Source organism: Phoca vitulina, unplaced genomic scaffold (assembly GCF_004348235.1).
Source record: "Phoca vitulina isolate PV1807 unplaced genomic scaffold, GSC_HSeal_1.0 scaffold53, whole genome shotgun sequence".
Lineage (NCBI taxonomy): Eukaryota > Metazoa > Chordata > Mammalia > Carnivora > Phocidae > Phoca > Phoca vitulina.
In genome coordinates this window covers 10329150-10350031 of record NW_022589756.1, presented here as the reverse complement: position 1 = coordinate 10350031, position 20882 = coordinate 10329150, and the positions used below count along the sequence as shown (strand labels likewise).

Genomic DNA, 20882 nt, shown 5'->3' with positions numbered 1-20882 from the left:
TCTAGGTATTTTCCAGTTGAGTTGCTGCGTAATTCTACTGCCAATATTATATTTTTTATTTTTAACCCAACTTTTAATCAAAATTTCTCTTCAGTCAGGTGGATTTTGTATTTGTTCTTAACTCTTGCGATGCTTTCTAATACTAAAAGCAGTTGTGTTTCCCAGTCAGATTCCCTAAGGCTGGTTACAACTGAAACTGTGTGTTTAGCCTAACTCCAGATGTGAGTGATGGAGATCTTGAAACACACACATACACACACACAAGATTTCACATTTGAATAAACTTTTTGTGAGTGCAGAAACAGCTCTTTGTCAGGAAAACACTAAATGTCTTCAATTATATGGAAACCAAAAGGTACATGGAAAGCAAGGAGAGAAATGTCGGCACAGTGGCACAATTCCTGCTTTCTGACTAACAGTATTGATCACTGCTTAGCTTAACCTTTGGAGACAAACGAATTCTGATGACTCTCTAGAAACGGGCTTTCCCACGTTGTATTTTCAGCGCAGGATACAACATAGGCTGTACCTTAACAACTTGCAGCCAGGGGCTTATAGTGAAACTTTCATCCAGCTGTTTGTCTTAGAATAAGCTCCTACCTTTGCCTCTGATGTGCCCTAGCACTCTCTTGCTGTCCAGCCTTTTCTTTTGATGACAAGAACAATTCAGCCCATCCAGGCTGTTTTGTTGCTGTGTTCTGCCAGTCCCACAGAGTGCATGTGACAGTTCTCATACAACATGGCACATATTTTTTTTTTTTCCAATTATCTCCTGGGAGGTGACTACAGTCACTTGTGGAGTAACAGACCAGAGAAGTGTGTGCATCTATTGACTGAGCTCCTCTGAATCCCTAAGGGCCACAGGAGGTAACTGGCTGATCACTGTAAGTCGTTAGAGAAGCAGGGTGCACCATGAGGCGTGGCAGCATCTGATGCGAAGGGAATGGTTTCATCTGGATGGGAAGAATATATACTGCAAAATGCTGACTCTCTCCTTCCTGTCCTTCCAAGCGCCTTCTAGGCATTAGGCCTGCCCAGCGTGCAGACAGATCTCTACCAATAAATACAAAGCTTACGGCTCAGTGGGTGGTAGTGAGGGTATCTCCCAGCCTTAATCTGCATGGGCTTGGTGTCTTTTGTGCTCTCCTTGAGCACTTACCATGTGGTGGTTCCTCCTTGGAGAGTGTGTGCCGAATATAAATGAAGTAGAAATGGTCTCTGTCCTCACGGAACTTAACATTTCCCTGGGAAGATGCTTACACGGCGAATTATAAAAAATCAGAAAATAGAAGTTAACTCATTAATTGCTAGTCACAGACAGTAAACAAGAGAGGATGTTTCACAAGGGATCAGCCTTGTTGAAGGAGGCAGTTTTGTACTCCATCTTCAAGAAGGTGATGCACCTGACTATGTATAAAGGATCTGCAAGAGCATCCTTGGCCCACATAATGAGTGACTGTGTCAGCCCTTTCTGCCCCATCTGTTGGCAGAGGCTCTAGCGCGTACATATTCCAGCAGTGCCTTCATCCTGTAAGTGATGAAATCACTTCATGACTTTATCTCTGTCCAAAATGAATGGGTGCAATTTCTACATCCCAGGAGTACATCTAAGACATAATTTGTGTTTGTCAGAACTGTCCTGCTGAAAAATTTGGAAAAGATACAAAATGTTCTTCCAAAGCACTCACTGGCCAAGCTTCCTTAACTTTGCAGACTGCTCCAGCCCCAGCTGACGACAGAAGAGTGGAAATGAGCATTTGCTCATCATAGGCACCAGCTGTCAGAGCTAGTAACTCCAGTTGCTAAATCCATTACTTTTGAGCTCTGGGTGTCTACTTTTTCTTTCGATGAGGAAAGTTCATTGAAGGATTACTGTTGCAGCCTGACCTCTTGTGTTTTAACATGGAAATCAAAAGGCTTCAGTCATCTTGTCACTTAAGATGAGCAGTGACATATGAGAGAGGCCAGTGAGCTGAAAGACTTTTACCTTTGAAACCCCATCGCTGGCCTAATCTATCATAAGTTAAGATTTTATATTTATAGTGCAATTGCCCCAAACACCTCACTGAATTCTCAACCCAAACTGTTCTGTTTTCCTGCCCTGAAAGATACTAACAACATCCTCCTGAGAACAATAAAGAGAATCCTTTTTATTTGGGCATTTTGCTGTTAATCCATCTTAGTATACATGTTTGAAAGGCACAGAGGACTGTGAACCCAGAGGTGCTTGAGCAGATAGCTCATTGAGCTGCAGAGCCTCTAGAGAGGCTCTAAGAGAAACAAAGAACAAACTCACAATTCTGTGGACATTGGAGAAAAGTTGACATGCATAGTTTTGGGCATCTTTCAGGCACCTGACATGATTGTGGTATATTATAATTGATGTCCTAAGGATCTCTCTTTGCAAGGTCTTGTTTCCTTTGCATCCATTCTGTCCCGCTGCTCCCAATCCCAGTGGTAATTCAGAACTGCCAGAGATAGGTTTAGGTCCTAAGATTCTCCAGCTTTCAGGATGGCACAAGTATATAGGCTTGAACCACTGGAATCTAACTGTTGCTGTTGGGAAAATGGAGACAAAGCAAGTTAATGGTAGGAGGGACTGCCCGCCTCACCAAGTAATCGCTGTCTGTATTAGAGGTGTCTGGCTGGAAGTCGTAAGACATCTGTCCACGAGGGAGTCTTGCCTTAGGTGGAAGGTTGGACTCAGCTTTTACTTCCTGCTTCAAAACCCTCACACTTTGCTAAGTGAATTTACATGCTAATTTGACTAATTATAAAACTCTTCAGCCTGGCTTTGGGCTATTTTTTATTTATATAAACTACAAACTACATAAGGGTTTTTTTGTTTTTGTCCTGTTTAGAAAGTAGTATCTATTTCTGGTGACATTTTTTCTACATGAAGCTTTTGCATCAGTTTACCTTCTGCCCTCGTCAAAGTTGAGCATGGACCTTAGTCCATGGATTATATGACCAACTGATAACGCATTTCGGTATTAGGATGATTTCTGAAGAGAACAACAGTGACAAGTGAGTCTGTGTGACACAGGCCAAAAGTTAGGATGCCGTCGTGGAAAGAGAAGGGGCTTTGTGTCTGGCAGCCTTGCGGCCCAAGACCTTCTGCAGTTAAGTGCTTTGATCTGTAAAATGGAGAAAATGCCTCTCCTCCGGTTGCTGTAAGGGTCACATGGGCTGACTTATGATAATAAGTGACTTGCATGTTGAAGGCATCTAAGAAATGATGGCTGCTTTCTATAGTACACCCAGATATGGCCTCGTTGGGTCAGGTTTCCTTCTGTGATTGAGTGGAACATTCCCACAGGGCCCTTCCGGCTTTAAACCATTGAGGTTCTGTGAAGTGAGAAACAGGTCCTCCTGAGTTCCAACCCACAGAATATTTATTGCTTGGATAGAAATTAAGGCCCCAGCTATCATTTGGGAAAACCGATTATCAGATTTTTTTTTTAACACGTACTTTTATAAGCTCTGAGAGAAATGAGAAGACTGAGGTTTTCTGGGAACAGACAATGTTAACTCATGAAACAGAACAACACAAGAAGCTGTTGCACTTTATATTTTTAAAAAGAGTAGGTTCTAAAATACGTGGAAAAAATTTCAAGACTCTAAATGTACCCTTGATGAAAAGGAAGGCAATACAGTGGATATATTACAAATTTAGGGAGAGGTTTGTTTTAAAACTGCTTTGTTAATCCCCTACCATTTCCCCTCCTCATTCACGGACCTCTTTCTTTGCAAAGCTTATCTTAGGTATCCTGCTTGGTCCTGGACATGCACAGTTAATTCGGACATGTCCCTGCCCCATGGGAACTGACAGGAGGCTGTGGTCAACACAAAGGCTGGGGGGTTCCATGGGGCAGAGCCCAGCTCCCACACAGACTACTCTCCCACCTGTATCCTTCACTAGACCCAAGTGAAAGCCTGCATTTCGCCTTGCACATGCCATTACTAGGCAGCTATTAAAACTCTTGGCCCACTCAAGCCGGGACTTAAAGAATCTTAGACTGTGGAGGCATAAAACCCAAGGGAGTAGTTGCCCATTATTCATTCCAGAAGCCCACCACAGTTTCGATTCCAGTCGGGTAAAATCATTAGCATTTCCCCCATGCTCTGCCTTTGGAAAACACAAATTTAGGGTATGTGAAGGATCAGTGGAGATTTTCAACCCAAGGGATGGAAAAAGAGAACCTTCAAAATTGTTAAGTACAAAAAGAGAATTTATTATCATTTTTTAAAGTTTTAGATTTTTACTACCTTCCTTAGAAGTATTTGGGATGATTTCCAGGATATAGGTGTAAAATAGATCTGTCCTTCAGTTAATAGTCGCTCCAATTTGTTGCTTTTATTGATTTTAGCCTCTGTATAGTGTCCTTTTAAACACATTCTTAACAACTCTTCAGTACAAAATAGTGTTTGGCTCTTTCAGCTCTTCTGAATGGTATTACTGGATCTGCTTTTCGACTGGCATGCTTTCTCATAGGTGGTGTAGAAATGTTTTTTCCACAGGTAGGCTGTGGGCCTGTTGGTCTCACTGTGGCATCTCGGCTTGACAGTTGCGGTGGTGGTTTGCTATGAACAGGGCTCATCTCTTCTGCCTGCTTGTACTGCCTCCCTGTACCTTCTCTGCTCTCTTCCATCACTGAGGAATGGCCAGCACAAATGTCTCTTCAGAGATCAGTAAGTTTTAGACCTTCAAGGGACCTTAGAAGTGACCTCCTTTAACCTACTTCTTTGACCTGATAATAGGTAACAGGCCTAGAGAAGCTATGGGATTCACCTAAGGACCTTCATTAGTTAACAGCAAGAATTAGAATTCAAAAAAAAAGTTTCCTGAATCCCTAAGCTTAAATCAAATGTTTAGTAAGAACTACACCTCCCTTGGTAGTATTTTGTATGGCGCTGGAAGTTTTCAAGCTATTTGTCATTTATTTGGCTAGTTTTTAGAACACTGTGAGCAAATTGGTGCGTTCTCAAAGTTTACAAAGTAGAAGTCACGTGTGGCATTACAGATTTTTTTTGAAGTTGTATTATATGATTAATGGAAATGTGGAAAGATAGAAATTGTCTCTGTTTCAAATGACTAGAAGTAACTTGCTTTTTTTCAGTACTTTGAAATAAAGACCAAACATGAAAAGTTTTCGTTTTCTTAAAAAGGTATATATCTTTCATATTTATGGCCAAGAATATAGAATACAGGGATTACAATTGCTGTAGTAAAACTAGGTTTATGATTTATAAAATCAAAACATGATCTTATGATGTAGGAGTCCTGGGCACTGCTCCTACAAGAATCAGATCTGCGACTGATCCCTGCTGTTTCTGTGGCTTTTAAAACAGATACATTCCTGTAGTGTGGGAGGGTGGCTGCACCTGGCATTAAATGGCTCTCCCCAGCAAGCCATTGTTTTACCTACACTTTCTTTGAGATAAATAGGATTTGGGTGCTGGCTCCTCTCGCTTGTCTCCATGCCCTGCTAAGCTTGGTGTGCAGTGGCCCGTGGTTATTAAAATCCTTATCACCATAAGGAGTTGATCATGAGCCATAGTTGTTTTCTGGAATTAGAAAGGCCTGCTGAATTCAACAAGTGACTCAAAGATAGTCTTATATTTCCTAATAATTAAAAGTGTGATTAATACCAGCAATTAGTTCCTGTGATTTAACTGTTAAAAGCAGGAATTCAGGAGGTAATGCATAGGTGAGCAAGGTAAGGCGCCATAGGATATAATTTAAATTTCAGTTCCTCAGACACCAGAAGAGTTGGCCCGCATAAGATAAACTCCTTTTAATGCCGTGAAACTAAATGAGACCATAAATGGGCCACCTTCACAGACTGTCTACTGTCTGGGTGTGGCTCTGTGCCCTTAAATGGAAGGCAAGAGTATTCTTGCCCATCAAACTGGGATTAGCTAGCACCAGGAGACCTTGAGAAGATTTCTCATTCTGCTATGCAGAATTCAGCTTTTTCAACAGTTAAGGAATTAAAAACACAAGGGACCTTGTTTCGTTCTCCTGGGGCAGCTGTTTTTAATTTTTTTGCAAAATTACCTGATGGGATTGCAGCTAGAATTGAGTGCTGATAGGTAACATTTGAACTTCTTCCTAAGGCTTAGTTGGTTTATTCCATATGTTCTGCATTTTACATTTTGAAATTTAAAAAATTGACCACACAATTTTGTGTTATTAGCTCTGAGTAAAATAAGGTTTGTGTTAATTGGATAAGTTGTGATGTTGTTGGTAAGGTACCTTTTCGTTAGAGCTCTCTGGGGCAGTGGCCACTCAAAGCCCAGTTGTTCATTGATGGAGTATTGATTCTGCTGGAATTTCAAAAAGGATGCTACGTTGATTCCACTGAGCTGGTTTTTGAGTTCTGTATCAAGAAAATGCATGGTCCATTTATATGTGTTGGTTTGTAATAAAGTTAGCTGCATAGGCAGAACTTTACCTGAGTTCAGAATAATATGTAGAATCCTAATTTGGAAACGGATTTATTCAGAAAAGCATTTTCCCACCCTTCCAATATGAAAGGGTCGAACAACCAGTCTCTTCTGTGCAAATAAGTAAATATGAAAAGAAGCCAGGTTATTATGAAAACCCAGGTTTAGCATTATTGTCTAATGGCTTGATTATTTCAAAAAAGTTTCTGTGGACATACTCTAAACATTGACTTTACATAAAGCATAGTCCTTATAATCTTCATCTTGTAGGTACTTAGTTTTCTCTCACACATTTTCATCCTCTTGCTGCCAGCCAGCCACAACCCATATGATGATAGTAGCATTTCATTTTTTTATCCCAGGCCATTAAGTTAGGAATTTTCTCGCTTCTGAAGCCTTACAGCTGAATGCATTTATTTAAAATTAAAATGTAAACCTCACTTAATCCCAGCTGTCATGAGTGAGTAATTCTTCACATTTGGAAACAAGACTAACACAGCCATGAGTATCTAATCCAGGTTGGAGTAAGGATGGGGCCATCTCCCTTCTCCCCTCCCTCAGCCAAGGGAAGAAGGGTTCCCCGTGCTAACCTGTTCTTGATGGGTGGAGGAGGGAACACTTGCACTTCCAACCTTGATGCATTCTCTTTTGGAGGACCACGTTCTGCCTGTGGAGGACACAGGTGTTCCTGACACACCCAGTTCTGGGTTGGCATTGGGCTCCTGTTACAGGAAGGGCTAGCATATCCATGTGTCATCTATGCTTCCTGGTCAATGCACAGAGACCTGTGTAATCCATAACAGAGCTGAAATAGGTGTCCGACAAAATCACAAAGCTGGAGGACTTCAGTGTCCCTGTTTTTTTTTATTATTATTATGTTAATCACCATACATTACATCATTAGTTTTTGATGTAGTGTTCCATGATTCATTGTTTGCGTATAACACCCAGTGCTCCATTCAATATGTGCCCTCTTTAATACCCATCACCAGGCTAACCCATCCCCCCACCCTCCTCCCCTCTAGAACCCTCAGTTTCTCAGAGTCCATAGTCTCTCATGGTTTGTCTCCCCCTCCAATTTCTACCCCCTTCATTCTTCCCTTCCTGCTATCTTCTTTAGTGTCCCTATGTTTTTAAGGGAGATTCTTTTTTTTTTTTAAAGATTTTATTTATTTATTTGACAGAGAGAGCAACAGCAGGAACACAAGCAGGGGGAGTGGGAGAGGGAGAAGCAGGCTTCCCGCCAAGCAGGGAGCCCGATGCGGGGCTCGATCCCAGGACCCTGGGATCATGACCTGAGCTGAAGGCAGACGCTTAACGATTGAGCCACCCAGGCGCCCCTTTAAGGGAGATTCTAGGTACTTAGTCATCAGGTATAATAACATTGTTGCTAAGCAGCTTTTTACTCAGAATTCCATGTAGGTGACTTGCCAGTTCACTTATAAAGTTAGCTTATGTCTGTTTGAATACATACAGTATTCAACCAAAGTGTCTGGCCACCTTGTTCTGTGCTTTGCAGTTGAGCTCTACCAAAGGGGAGATAAAGAGACATGGTGGAAGCTGGGCGCTCAGCCTGGTCTCCTCCTGCCCAGTGCAAGTAGCTCCATGTTCAGTCCTCCAGGATGCTGTGAGGAGTCAACAGTTGAGGCTTAATTGGTTTTAATTTTTTCCCCACCTTAGGATGATGATTCCAGCCCTGCCACTCCAGATGGGAATGTATCCTCCACTACAACGACCAGTGCCTTCACCATCCAGGAGTACTTTGCCAAGCGGATGGCGGAGCTAAAGAATAAGCCACAGGTCATAGCAGCAGGGCCTGACCTTGCAGAAAACCGAATAGAAAGAAAAAGGGGAAAGAAGAGAAAGAAAGGGGCAAAAGATAAAAATATGGAGACTTACACCGAACCCCAGGCCAAGAAGAAGAGAGACCAAGTTGAACGGCAGCTCGGAGACCCTTGTTGGGATGAGAATTCTGGTGTTTCTGCTGAGGATGGAGAGGATTGTGTGTGGCCCCCTGATGACCAGGACATTACCCCAAAGCCCAAAAAAAGGAGAGAAAAAAAGCTACAAAAGCAAGTTGAGGTAGCAGTGGACGCTACATTACACGACATACCAGTGAAGAAGACGAAGAAGAAGAAGAAGAAGAAGAAGAAAGGTTCCGAATAAATTCTCTCGAGCCAGGGCCTTCCAGCCATTCAGCTGTCAGGGCCCTGCAAGTAAACACCTTTGGCCTGAAGTCAGAGCAGAGTTCACCCAAGAGAGTTTGTGCACATCTTTTGACATGCCTGTGGGTTGCTGAGTCTCGCCCTCTCACCACATTTTTCCCAACACATCCCTGGAGAACTTTCTAATGTCCCAAATCATGGCTCTCATAAACAAATAAATTTCTTTTTAGACTGTGAACGCTTCAGCCTGAGTGTTTACTCATATTTATTTGAATACATTGTTACGTGTGTGTAGGTGTCACAGTCTGGTTTTGCTCTTGATTTCCTTCAGTAACAGTGAACTGTGCTTCCTTCTCAAGGACTCAGTCTAATTAAAGGATTAAGAGGCAATAGTTTGAATTTACATGGTTCTTTCTGTTCTATAGCCAACCATACATTTTTGCCAAGCAGGTATTATATGATTACGTTCCCAAATTGGAGTGTTGTTTGGCTTAGTTTGGTTTTGATGGGGAGATTTTTTAATATCCTCTCTTCCACTGAGCGATGGTGGCTGTGTGTTCAGAGGTCTTCTCCCCAAGAAGACAAAGTTTACGAAGCAAGCTAACTCCGGGGACAGTTTAACCTTCCAGGTCTCCCAGGAGGCCTTTTAGCCAGCTAGCTGTTCCTCACGGAGTGTGGGCAGTCAGAGCTGTTTCCATGTGGTGGTGCTTGGGGATAGTCCCCTGTCATGGGCTTGGCCTTATTTGTGATGATGAGGAGGTCCTCAGGAGGCTCAAAAATACTGAGAATCTCAGGTCATGAAATTAATTTCCTCTGGAAATCAGGCAGTTTCTAGATTGGGACTGCCTTATGAAAGTACTTAAAAGGATAAATATTGCATACATAATAAAAGGTATCTTTCCGTGCTGCTCAAACCACATGGCATCACCCCGTTGTGTTTATCCTGCCTTCTGCCATGCCCTGGCGAGTCTCCCTGTGTGCTGGTTAATCTCTCCTTGTGCGGCTTGACTTCAGAGCCCCTCACGCCCTCTTTGGGACACAAAAAGAAAACGCTTAAAGTTTGGAGGTCCGGCCCTACGGTTTTCCCTGCTTGTTTGCCCTCCTCTGCCTTCTTTCTGCTCCCCATCTATTCCCTCTTCATCTCTTTGCCCCTTTACTCCCTCTTCCCTGCTCTCCTCTTATTTTCAGCCCCCAGCTTTCTTGTACCCCCTTTTAGCTGCCTGCTCCCCGTGCCCTCTTGCAGTTCGCACTGCTTGGCCCACTCTGCTGGACCTGTGACCGTAGGTGTGGGGGGCGGTGGGCTCTACCCCCTGATTTCGAGATTAGCACGGTCTGATGACCTTTGGCCCTTGATTCTAACTCTTGTGGTCATACATTACATATGAACCATGGCCCTGAGATGCTTAGAATTGAGAAAATATATGAAGAATGTTTGGTTTTAAGTCCCTTAAAGATTTTGAAGAGTGCTTATTGTTTAAACACACACATACACACACATCCCACAGAGAAAAGTCATGAATTCAGAGCCTGAGGTCTGGTTTCTTAGTTTTATCTTGGCTCCCAGAATTTAGAATCCCAGGCTATGGTCCAGACTAATAAAACACCCAAGATTTTTAAAGTCAATTTTCTTTACAGAGGGCACATGCTCAAGTTATGTCTGCTTGTCCTATCTTGTCAATGAAACTAGAGTTCCAGAAGGGAGTCAGGATGTATGAAACCTAAAGGGAACTATTTTTTAAATATATATATAAATATAAATAAATATACATATATATAGTTTTATATATATGTGTATATATATGTATGTTTATTATATATAGTCTTTTTTGCTTTTTATTAAACTTTAACTTCTCTTACTGATAAAAATCAGTGCCAGGAGAATATACTGAATTGTGTGCAGGAGGAGGAAGCAAATGGGTATTTAGGAAGCAGATGCGATGCTTCTAGGTCAAATGGGGTGAAGGGGCCAGCTGGGAAGACCAGAGGCCAGAGGTGCTGAAGGGACGTTCTTTGGAATTCCAAGGCAATCGCACTTCGAGGGGAAGTGCAGCTTCCATTGAGCGAGCCTGTAGACTATGATGATGATTATTTTAATGGGCTGCAGAAAGAACTTCTAAATGATTTTAATTGTCAAGTGGGTAGACTGAGTAAAAGGCACACCTTCAGCAAAGAGCAGTGTGACCATTTGCTTTGAAGGACACAGAATCTTTATTTTCTCTAGGCATTCTTAGCTTTAATTTTTCCCAAGTGTCTCTTTTTCAAGACACTTAGTTTTCTGGGTCTAAGTGGAAGTCAGAACAATGGAATAAGTCCTCTTGAGGACTGCATTTCATAGGCATATTTTAAAAATTGTTCACATACGAATCCTATTTTTTGCCTTAAATTATCTCAGTAAAAATATATTAATTTTGTATTCTTCAGTTCTTTCTTTCAGTTTTAAGAGGGAAAGTAGGTTCTCAGGAGATTTATCCAACAAGAAGTTTCCTAAATGTTGTCTCGTAGTGCCCTTCTTTCCTTTTTTGGTTAATTTTAATAGATAATAATTATTACAGTATGAAATCCTATGTGCCTGGCCCTATTCCAAGCAGTTTAAATAAATCAACTCATGTAGTCTTCACACCACCCAGTAAGATAACCATTATTACTATTATTCCCTTTTACAGATAAATTCTGTTTTATAAGAGGGCCTCTTTCAATTTGTATAGCTAGGTTAATGCTGCTCCCAGAGAACCAGATGATTCAGTCCCCTCTCTACCCTGGTCACAAACCCATGCTTCTTTTTTTGGTCCTTGCCTTTACCACACCCAGTTTCACCTGTTATTAGCAAAATTTTCTATTGCTGGTGCTCTTACTTTGCATGTCACTGTTACTTTTATTTATGTATTCTCAAGTTATTAAAAAAAAAAAGCAACAGTTCACCCATTTCTTGCACTCCCACATCTTGCAACCACCAATCTGTTTTCTATATCTATGAGCTTGGTTTTGTTTTCTTTTTTTGTTTACTTATGGTTTTTAGATTCCACATACAAGAGAGATCATATAGTATTTGTCTTTCTCTGACTTGTTTCACTTAGCATAATGACCTCGAGGTCCATCCATGTAACAACAAATGGCAAGATTTCATTCTTTTTTATGGCTGAATAATACTCTTTGTGTATTTATAAATTTCTTTATCTTTTCATCCATTGATGGACACTTAGGTTTTTTCCCTGTCTTAGCCATTGTAAATAATGCTGCAATGAACATGGAGGTGCATATATCTTTTCAAATTAGTGTTTTTGTTTTCTTTAGATAAATGCCCAGAAATGGAGATGCAGGATCATATGGTTATATTTTTAATTTTTTGAGGAACTTCTATACTGTTTTCCATAGTAGTTCACCAGTTTACATTTCTTTCCACCAGCAGTGCACAAGGGTTCCTTTTTTTTCCACTTCCTCACCAACATGTGCTATTTCTTGTCTTTTTGATAATAGCCATTCTAACAGGTGTGAGGTGATACTGTGATTTTGATTTCCATTTCCCTGATTGATGATGTCAAGCTTTTTTTTTTTTTTTTTCCCATACCTGTTGGCCATTTGTATGTCTTCTTTGGAAAAATGTCTGTTCAGATCTTCTGCCGGTTGTTTAATCAGTTTTTTGTCTTTTTTTCTTTTTTTTTTTTTTTTTTTTTCTCTTTTTGCTATTGAGTTGTATGAGTTGCCACTGAGTTCTTTATATGTTTGGGATATTAGCCCCTTATCAGATATATGATTTTCAATTATTTTCTCCCATTCAGTAGGTTGCCTTTTCATTTTGTTGATGGTTTCCTTGGCTGTGCAGAAGCTTTTTAGTTTGATGTAGCCCCACTTGTTTACTTTTGTTTTCGTTGTTTTGGTTTTGGTATCAGATTTAAAAAATCATTGCCAAGATCTGTCATGGAGCTTACTGCCTCTGTTTTCTTCTGGAGTTTTATGATTTCAGGTGTTATGTTCAAGTCTTTAAGCGTTTTGAGTTAATTTTTGTGTATGGTGTAAGATAGTAGTCCAGTTTCATTCTTTTCTCTGTGGCTATCCAATTTCTTCAATACCATTTATTGAGGATACTGTCCTTTCCCCATTGTATATTCTTGGTTCCTCTGTCATAAATTGATTAAACCTATATGTGTGGGCTTATTTCTGGGCTCTCTGTTCCATTGATCTGGGTGTCTATTTTTATGTCAGTATCATACAGTTTTAACTACTATAGCTTTGTTAACAGGCTTTAAAATCAGGGAGTATTTGCCTCCAGCTTTGTTCTTCTTTCTCAGAATTGCTTGGCTATTCAGAATCGTTGGTTCCATGCAAATTTTAGAATTGTTTGTTCTATTTCTATGAAGCATACCATAGGACTTTTGATAGGGATTGCACTGAATCTGTACGTTGCTTTGGGTAGTGTAGTATGGACATTTTAACAATATTAATTCTTCCAATCTGTGAACATAGAAAATCTTTCCATTTGTTTGGTCTTCTTCTATTTCTTTCATTAATGTCTTGTAGTTTTCAATATATAGGCCTTTCACCTTGGTTAAATTTATTTCCAGGTATTTTATTTGTTTGGATGCAGTTGTAAATGGGGTTGTTTTGTTAATTTCTCTTTCTGATAATTTGTTATTAGTGGAAAGAAATGCAACAGATTTTTATGTATTGATTTTGTATCCTGAAACTTTACCAACTTTGTTTATTAGTCCTAAGAGCTTTTTGGTGGAGTCTTTAGGGTTTTTTGTGTATAATATTATGGCATCTGCAAATTGTGACAGTTTTACTTCTTTCCAATTTTGAGTGCTTTATATTTTTTTTCCTGCCTTATTGCTCTGGCTAGGATAAAAGTGGTGAGAGTGGGCATCCTTATCTTGTCCCTGATCTTAGAGAAAAAGCTTTCAGCTTTTCACTGTTGAATCTGATGTTAGCTGTGGCCTTGTCATATATGTCTTTTATTATGCTGAGGTATGTTCCCTCTATACCCACTTTTATGAGAGTTTTTTTTATCATATTAAGTTTTGTCAAATGCTTTTCCTGCATCTCTTGAGATGGTCCTATGATTGTTATCCTTCATTTTGTTAATGAAGTGTGTATTGCACTGACTTATCTGCATTTGTTGAACTATCCTCACATTCCTGCAATAAATCCCTCTTGATCATGATGTATGATCCTGTTAATGTATTGTTGAATTTGGTTTGCTCACATTTTGCTGAGGATTTTTACATCTCTGTTCATCAAGGATATTGGCCTGTAATTATTTTTGTGTTTGTGGCATCCTCATCTGGTCTTGGTGTCAGGGTAATGCTGGCCTTGTAAAATGTGTTGACAAGTTTTGCTCTCTTCTACTTTGTGGAAGAGTTTGAGAAAAATTGGTACTAATTCTTTTTTGAATGTTTGGTAGAATTCACCAGTGAAGCTATCTGGTCCTGAACTTTTATTTGTTGGCAGGTTTTTTGATTACTGATTCAATCTGCTAGTAATCATTCTGTTCAGATTTCCTATTTAATGATGATTCAACCTTGGTACATTGTATGTTTCTAGGAATTTATCCATTTTTTCTAGTTTGTCCCATTTATTGGCATATAATTGTTCCTAGTAGTCCCTTATGATCCTTTGTATTTCTTTGTTATCAATTGTAATATCTCCTTTTAATTTTACGATTTTATTTATTTGAGTCTTCTCCCATGTTTTCTTGGTGAGCCTAGCTCAATTTTGTCAATTTTATCTTTTCAAACAACCTCTTAGTTTCATTGATCTATATTGTTAATATAGTCTCTATTTCATTTATTTCTGCTCTGTTATTTCCTTCCTTCTGCTAAATTTAGGCTTCATTTATTCTTTTTTCTAGATCCTTGAGGTGTAAAGTTAGGTTGTTCATTTGAGACTTATTTATGGAGGTAGGCATTTATCATGAACTTCTCTCTCCTAATTGCTTTTGGCTGCATCCTATAAATTTTGATATGTTACATTTCCATTTTCATTTGTCTCAAGGTATTTTTAATTTTTCTTTTGACTTCTTTGACCCATTTGTTCAACCATATGTTGTATAATCTCCATGTATCTGAATTTTTCAGTTTTCTTCATGTAATTAATTTATAGTTTCATACCATTGTGGTTAGAAAAGATGCTTGATATGGTTTCATTCCTCTTAAATGAATGAAGATTTGTTTTGCGGCCTCACATATAATCTATCTTGAAAAATAATCCATGTGCACTTGAGAAGAATGTGTATTCTGTTGCTTTTGGATGGAATATTCTGTATAATCTGTTAAGTCCATCTAGCCTAACATATCATTTAAGGCCAATATTTCCTTATTGCTTTTCTGTGTGGATGATCTATCCATTGAGGTAAGTGAGGTATTAATGTCCCCTACTGTTACATTGCTGTCTATTTCCCCCTTCAGGTCTGTTAATATTTGCTTTATATATTTAGGTGCTTCTATCTTGGGTGCACAGATATTTCCAAAGTTATAGCCTCTTGTTAGATTGACCCCTTTTTCGTTATGCAGTACCCTTCTTTGTCTCTTATAAGGTCTTTGTTTTAAGGTCTATTTTGTCTGATAGAAGTACGGCTACTCCAGCTTTCTTTTTGTTTCCATTTGCATGGAACATCTTTTCCCAGCCCTTCACTTTCAATCTGTGTGTGTCCATACATCTAAAATGTAGCTCTTGTTATGATGAGCACTGGGTGTTATATGTAAGCAATGACTCACTAAATTCTACTTCAGAAACCAATATTACACTATATGTTAACTAACTAGAATTTAAATAAAAATTTGAAAAAAGAAAGTATCTCTTGTAGGTAGCAGCATACAGACAGGTCTTGTTTTTTTACCCATTCTATGTCCTTTGATTGGAGAATTTAATCCATTTACATTTGAAGTAATTATTGATAGGTATATGTTTATTGCCATTGTGTTCAGTATTTTCTGGCTGTTTTAGTAGTTCTCTGTTCCATTCTTCTCTTGCTCTCTTGCTTTGTGGTTTGATGACTCTCTTCAGTGGTAAGCTTTCTCTTAATATTATTTTCTCTTAATCGTTTGTGTTATTTACTTTATGTTTTTGCTTTGTGGTTACCGTGAGGCTTACATGTAACAACTGATATCTACAATGAGAATATATTTGAAAGCAACTGTGGCACACTCTAAAAAGTTCTGCAATTAGCTTGACTTAGTATTAATATGAGCTGTAGAAAATACTTTAGGGTACACTGCACATTAGAAATTCTCAGTGGATTTTCCTTTCCAACTTGGTCAAGAGGTTGGTGGGAAATTGGGTAAGTCACTCAGCTTCTTAAAACCTGTTTGCCAATTAAAAAAAAAAAAATTTCTTCTAATTTACAGAAAATATTGATGCTTCTAAAAATGAAACCAAAATGAGCATTTGTTTTAGACCACAGTGCATACCTCTGCTTCTCTCTTCCTTTACCTGTTGGCAGACACCAGCGGGAGCAAGCCGGGGCCTGTTTTGTTTTTTTGTTTTGTTTTGTTTTGTTTTTCTTAGAAACAGAGTCAGAGAAATGTTTCAGCACAATTTGCCCAAGCAATCTCAGTCCCTGGGCCAGCAAGCAGCAGCTGTATTTAGATTTAAGTAAGAAGTTCCCCACTGTCACCTTGTTTATCCTGTGGGTTCTGCAGCCACTGTTGTGTTGACCTGTGGGGATGAGAAGGTCAGATCAGGTGCTCTGATGTGTAGTTTTATATTGCTCGGTTATTAGTGAGCAAATTAGTATCATGTCCTAATAAAGTGGATGACTAGGCTTCTTGCATGAAAGTATACTATCTAGTTAAGAAATATTGAATACATTAAAATGACCTACACAAAGCCTATATGGGACCAATAAGGGGAGTGGGTAGGTCGGGGGAAGCCAGAGAGAGAGAGAGAGAGAGAGACAGCATGTGAAAAAGGGTAGGTAGAAACAGAGTTGCATTTGGGTTGCCAAAATATGGATGGTTACAGTGTGTGGGCTAATACAGAGATGCTCACTGAGCTCTTCTCCCAGCTAAATTGAAATTTCTCTACCTACTGGCCTTCAACTCCTGCCTCAGATGTCGTCAACAATTTCTCCAGCCTTTACTCAGAAAGCTCCCAGAAGCAATCTCTCCTTTTTCTGAATTTTCATACTGCTTTCTGCCTCCTCAAAGTCTACCCCGTATTAGGACTTTTAGATGTATGAAGTTTCCCCTTCAAGTCTGGGTCCTCTGAAAGTGAAGTTAAGGGGCGCCTGGGTGGCTCAGTCGTTAAGCGTCTGCCTTCGGCTCAGGTCATGATCCCAGGGTCCTGGGATCGAGCCCCGCATTGGGCTGTCTGCTCAGCGGGAAGCCTGCTTCTCCCTCTCCCACTCCCCCTGCTTGTGTTCCCTCTCTTGCTGTGTCTCTCTCTGTCAAATAAATAAATAAAATCTTTAAAAAAAAAGAAAGTGAATTTAAGCTTTGTATCTCTACAGCACCCAGGACAATGCCTTGCACATAGCAGGTACAGAGGACTCTTAAGAAGCAAATGAACAAACCACAGCTAGGCCAGAGCCCATGCTCTGAAGACCTGAAGTGTATCCCAGGTTGAGGATGATAATCAGGGATGCACTGCTGTGGCTACAGCCTCTATTTTCCTTCAAATCCTCAACACTATAACATAGGGTATATGTAGGACCTCCTCACCCAACTTGACACCTTAATTATGAATTCCTCCTCACTCCTCCCCTAGGCCTTCCTTGCAACTGTCACCTTGCCGTGGGGATCTGAAATGACCTCCTCCTGGCGCCCAATTTTCAAGCCTCCCTTCCTTGAGTGGTAGTTGTAGGATAAAATGGAAAAAAGGACCTAACCAAATACCAGACAGCCCTCAATGCATTTTTCTCTCTTCCTCCAAGCAAAAGGGGTAAAAAAGCAATTCTTAGAAAAAGCTGGGAGCCCCATTCATAGGAAGGCGACTGGTGTCCTCTCAGATGAGGAAGTTCTGGCAGCAGTAGTCCTTCTGGTGCTCTGCAGAGCTATCACCAGGGCCCCTGAACCACTTTTTAGGTGCTGCAATGATTCTTTCTCATGACTGACAAGCTCCAAGAAGGTGTGGTCAGGTCATCCTGAAGACATCAGAGTCCCAGGAATGCTTAGGGCTCCTCACTGGAGGAGGTAACCTGTGAGCAGGCCCTGGGGCACAGCGGGGTGTGGTCACATTGACTCAGACTTCTCAGGTGACAGGTTTCAGGATCCTGCCCTTACCTGGATCTCCTAGGCAGCTCTGAGTGGAGCAAGTTGTTGCAATTTAGCTTGGAGGGTTTACAGAATCCTTCTGTGGTGGGGCAAGGCACTCTCAGTCTGCAATGAATAACTATTAACAGGGAGAATGAGTGTACTCTGGCCACATAACCTAATGGGTCCTCAAATCAGAGGATCTTTCCAAATGTTTGTCCCTAAGACAAGCAATCCTGCTCACCTCAACCCTGTAGGAGCTGTATTATTACATTCCTCACTTTATAGATGATGAAATGGGCTCAGGGTTGCCAAGTGCCTTGACCAAGGTGACCAGTTCATGAAGTGGCAGATGAAATGGTTGTCTCCCCAGGCTCCAACCCCTTTTTGCTCCTGGAAAGGTTTTGGATACTATGATTTTTGTTTTTAATAATTGAATTAATTCGATGTGTGATTTAGTCCATTTGGGTATGTAAGGTGCCTTCATAGCAACTACAATGTAATTCACAAGAGGAGAGGTATACAAAATGATGTGGGAGAGCATCATCACATGTGCACATATAGTCATTCCACAAACCTTAAATGGTTAAGGCTCAGTGCTAAGGGGCTAGGAATACAGATATGACAAAGACATGATCCGAGCCCTCAAGAAGCTTACCATTTAGGGGGTGCCTGGGTGGCTCAGTCATTTATTTGTCTTCCTTCACTCAGGTCATGATCCCAGGGTCCTGGAATTGAGCCCTACATCAGGCTCCCTGCTCAGCGGGGAGCCTGCTTCTTCCTCTCCCTCTGCTGCTCCCCCTGCTTGTGCTCTCTCGCTCTCACTCTGTCAAATAAATAAATCTAAAAAAAAAAAAAAAAAGGTCATCATTTAGTGAACTGTGTCACGGAAGTTGAAAGAACTAACGCCATATGCTTCATTTGGATATTTACAATTTTATGTATCTAAATGCAGGAGAAAGTTGCTAACTTAAAAGATTTTGCAAGCCAAGGAATGCTCATTTGCTGTCCATGGGTAGCAAGACACCTTTGTATAAAGGAATGCATGTGACAGTCAGAGCTAGTGCCAGAGATTATGCTCTTCAGAGGATGGTCAGGAGTGGTAACCTTGAAATTTTTTGCTAGAGCTAGACTTTTGTGTTTTGAGTTTTGCTTCATGGATCTTGGTGTTTTAAAACTGGAGGGAGGGGCACCTGGTTGGCTCAGTCAGTTAAGTGTCTGCCTTCTGCTCAAGTCATGATCCCAGGGTCCTGAGATTGAATCCTGCATCAGGCTCCCTGCTCAGTGGGGAGCCTGCTTCCCCCTCTCCCTCTGCCGCTATCCCTGCTTGTGCTCTCTCCCTTTCTCTCTTTCTCTCAAATAAATAAATAAATCTTAAAAAAAAAAAACAAAAACTGGAGGCAACCTTTGAAATTTCACCAGAAATAGGAATGCAAGCTGGTGCAGCCACTATGGAAAACAGTATAGAGTTTCCTCAAAAAGTTAAAAATAGAACTATCCTATGATCCAGTGATTGCACTACTGGGTATTTACCCAAAGAATGCAAGAACACTAATTCAGAGGAATACATCCACCCCTATGTTTATAGCAGCATTATTTACAATATCCAAACTATGGAAGCAGCCCAAGTATCCATTGATAGATGAATAGATAAAGAAGATGTGGTGTGTGTGTATATATATATAAACACACACACACACACACACATACATACATACAATGGAACATTATTCAGCCATAAAAAAAGAAATCCTGCCATTTGTGACAACATAGATAATGCTAAGTAAAATAAGTCAGAGAAAGACAAATGCCATATGATTTCACTCATATGTGGAATTTAAGAAACAAATGAGCAAAGGAAAAAGAGAAACCAAGAAACAGACTCTTAGCTATAAAGAAGAAACTGATGGTTGCCAGAGGGGAGGTGGGTAGGGGGATGGGTGAAATAGGGGATGGGGATTAAGAAGTGCACTTATCATGATGAGCACTGAGTAATGTATAGAATTGTTGAATCACTATATTGTACACCTAAAACTAATATAACACTGTATGTTATCTATACTGGAATTAAAATTAAAAAATTTAAAAAAAAGAAATTTCAGCAGAAAAATGCAAGTCAGAGCAGCAGTTTGGTACAGAACCACCCTGGGTAGAAGGAAAAGGATTGGATGACTTCCTGTGTCCTCTCCCAGTTCCTGGGCAAGGTCCTTCTCCTGACTGGCTCCGCGAGGTGCTCAGGCTGCAAAGACCACTACACCAGCTGGTCATGTTTGGCACTCTGCTGGTCATGTGTGACACTATGAGAGTCTTGAGTTTCAGGGGCCCCAGTCCCTTCTTTACCCATTCCTAGTATTTGACCAGAATGGTAGAAAGAAGTTTATGGTAACCAGGGAGAATGGTTGATATGTGTATCTCATTATCAGTTATTAATCGCATCCTTTATTAAGCTGGCAGATTTGTAATTATTTTCTCATTCTCAAAACAACCCATAGGTAATTATGATTACCCAGATTTGGGGTGCGGAAAAAAATGAGATTCTGCTTGATTGACATTTTTCTCAAGGTCACACAACTAGTATAGTAAGTAGCCAGACCTTTACATCTGCCTGACTCCCAAGCCCCCAGTGTTTCCTTTAGGCTACACAGCCTCCTACCTATCCTTGAGGATCATTATGTAAACATATTTAGAAAGAAGTACAATATATTCATCACTCAGTATTTAGCTCACAGTCCCCCACTTCCCTGACCACTCCTGGTCTTGGTTATATGTCCCTCTCCCGTTCCTTTTGGCACTGAGTATGTGCTTTTCTCCATACTTACCATGGGAGAAGCTTCTTCTCATTCCCTAACACCTAACACTGTGCCTATCCCCAATACGTGTTTAAGAAATATTTTTGAAAAAATAAATCATAGACAATATGTGAGTAAATTAAGTGATTTCCTCTTATTTCCATATTTCGCTGTATTGTGGGGCAGTAGGCACTGGTAGCCCGAAGAAATCCATGCCTAGTGCTCAATGTTGTATTTTTAAAGTCAGACTGATTAAAGTGTACTTTACAAACAATAAATTGACCATTTTTAGT

General features: G+C 40.3%; 1 protein-coding gene across 2 annotated transcripts in view; it reads left to right on the top strand.

Moving 5' to 3' along the window:
• Positions 1–8846, top strand: part of PINX1 (PIN2 (TERF1) interacting telomerase inhibitor 1) — a 93630-nt gene extending 84784 nt beyond the window's left edge. For both annotated transcript variants that reach the window (XM_032389076.1, XM_032389077.1), the window contains exon 7: positions 8131–8846. In XM_032389076.1, the coding sequence (XP_032244967.1) occupies positions 8131–8616 (486 nt within the window). In that variant the 3' untranslated portion in view covers positions 8617–8846. The remainder of the gene's footprint in view (positions 1–8130) is intronic.
• Positions 8847–20882: the final 12036 nt, after the last annotated feature.